We start from the raw sequence: 2,392 nt of genomic DNA on the forward strand, positions 1-2,392 counted from the left end.
CCGTGTCCCAGCGCAGCACCAAGCGCTGACAGAGCCGAGCAGGGGTCAGAGCAAGCCCGGGGCGCTCGGGCCTCCCGGCTGCATTGAGCCCGTGCTGGAGGCTGTGGTGCCAGCCTGACTCGGGGCGCTGGAAAGCAGAGGCTCAGCCCTCTGCAGCACCAGGCAGTGCCCAGTTGGCCCGCACGCCCCACACCCTGTGGGCTGCCCAGACGCACGCGGCCCCCAGCCCCTCCACCCCGTGCACACAGCCACAGCCCTGGCTCAGCTCTGGGCCTCATGCCCTCACCTCCCACCTGGGCCGTGCAGCAGCCCCATGGGCGCTGCAGCCCCGTGCCCGCCCCAGGGATGCTCCGGTGACTCTGGACCAGGCCTTGCAGCACCAGGTAGGTTACAACCAGCGAGGCGGGTCTCAGCAGCCTGGTGTGCAGAGGCCCAGATGGTGATGCCACAAGTGCCTGAGCCACACTACAGAACCCACTTGGTGGGGAGTCCCCCCCTCGAGTTTCTCTAGTTTGGTGGCTCACGGCTGGCAATAACATCCAAGCTGGGGCCAAGGGCATCCCTTACTTGGGGACATACATTAGAGCCTGCTCAGGCTTCCCTCCTGCAGCCAAGGTCATGCTTCACACCCCTCTGCCTTGACCCAGGCCTCGTGAGCTAGCAGCAGTGCAAGACCACGCCGATGTGCGGGCTAGAAAGGGAAAGTAGAGGACCTGCCTTTTTCTCTGACATCCCTCATTTTATGTCCTTGTATTTTTTCCCCATGACTTCTCTTTTCTTTGCTTTTCCCACCATCAGTCTGGTTCCTTTTTCCGTTCCCGAGCTTCTTTCTCCTTCTGCCCTTTTCCTCTTGCTCTTTCCTTCGCTCCTCCCTATTCAGCACCTGGCCCTATATCAGAGCTTTGGGGTGAATCCCCTTCCTTGGATTCAGCAGTGGCAGGGGAGGTAAAGCAAGTCACTTGGTCACTCCTGGCCTGCCCTCTGCCAAAGAGGGGATAGCAGTGCTTTCTTCCCTCAGGAGGGGAGTTGTGAGGATTAACCCGTGCAGGGTAGGTACAGTGGCAATAACACAGCCTTAGAAGCTCCCCAAATGCCTGGTTTCTACGTGGGCAGGAGGCAGGGTGCGTCGTGTGCATTTGTGAGCAGGGAGGGGTGACAGAGGCTCTGCTGAAATGCAGGCTGCGCTTCAAAAATGTCTGCCAGCCCCCTGGCTCTTAAAAGAAAAAAGGTGAAAACTCCCTCGGCAATAGCAGGGCAGCTAGATGATCAGGGCCCTTCGTTTGGCCTCATCTGCCCACTCCATGAAACCATTCTCGTTTGTTCGCTGTATCTGCGCTGACTCCAGCCTCCCACTGCTGTCTTGATTCCAGGGTTCGACTGCATATCTGACGACCTGGGCACCACGCTGCCAGCGGTGGCTGAAGAGCTTCTCCGAGAGATAAAGAAGGCTTTCCAGGAGACTGCGCAGGGTAGGTGGAGGGAAACGAGGATGGGAGGGAGCCGTCATGAAGCTTTGGCCATCGTCTGAGCCTTCAACAGAGCTCCCCTCTGTCCCACCAGGCTGTCAGCTGCCTATGGGGCTATATCAGTGCCAGTAATGCGGTGCTTGCCTGGGACCCTGTGGGGGAGGCAGCATGACCTTGCTCTGCAGTGATCTCTCAGGCATGGCTGGTCTGAAACCTCCCCAGTGCAAGCGCCTCGGGGGGGGGTGTTAGGGTGACGCTCTCGAGATGATCTCAGTGATCCCGAGCTTCAGAAAGTGCCACGAACATTGACCCAGACTGGATAATCTTGTATGACCCGCGACTTCTGCGAGCACGGGTTGTGTCGTGAGCAGCCCAGGCCAGGTGGCACCGTGGGGCTTCCTCACTCCGAACTTTGCAGGCGATCACGTCAAGGCCCTACCTACCTGCTCCCTGCTGCGGCCTGTTGTGGCTGGTCATCCATGCTGGAGTTCTTCATCCAGGAGCACCCTTGTCCGGTCTCAGGGACACTCGTGCTGTCAGTGCTGAGCCCCGATGGGAAAGCTGGCCTACCTGTTGTTACCCAGTAGGCAGGCTCATCTCCGTTTGGGCGCTTTGAACCCAGCAAGGACGGAGAACCTGCACGCACACACACAAGCGTTCTCACCGCTGCCCAGGAGAGGGAGCTGCGTCCTTGAACAAGGGGCTGCTTTCCCCTTCGGCAGAAGAGAGCAGCAATACAAGCCAAGTGTGAAATCCTGGCTGGCAATAGTAGTTAGCGGGGAACAGCAGCGACTAACCGCACGCTGCATTGCTGGGATGTTTCTGCAGCCGTACCGAGAGAATCCCACTAGGTATGTTTACACGCCAAGCAGCTCACGGTGACGCCTTCACAAAAGGAGCTGCTATTCAAGGGATCTGTTTTTCCT

General features: G+C 58.7%; 1 protein-coding gene across 1 annotated transcript in view; it reads left to right on the plus strand.

Annotated features, from left to right (window-relative positions):
* Window positions 1-1,345: 1,345 nt before the first annotated feature.
* Window positions 1,346-2,392, plus strand: part of ZSWIM7 (zinc finger SWIM-type containing 7) — a gene marked incomplete at its 5' end in the record, with an annotated part of 4,951 nt that continues 3,904 nt past the window's right edge. Inside the window, one exon of the mRNA XM_025192334.1 lies at window positions 1,346-1,469. Within this exon, the coding sequence (XP_025048119.1) occupies window positions 1,346-1,469 (124 nt within the window). The remainder of the gene's footprint in view (window positions 1,470-2,392) is intronic.

Source organism: Alligator sinensis, unplaced genomic scaffold (assembly GCF_000455745.1).
Source record: "Alligator sinensis unplaced genomic scaffold, ASM45574v1 scaffold1642_1, whole genome shotgun sequence".
NCBI classification, from domain to species: domain Eukaryota; kingdom Metazoa; phylum Chordata; order Crocodylia; family Alligatoridae; genus Alligator; species Alligator sinensis.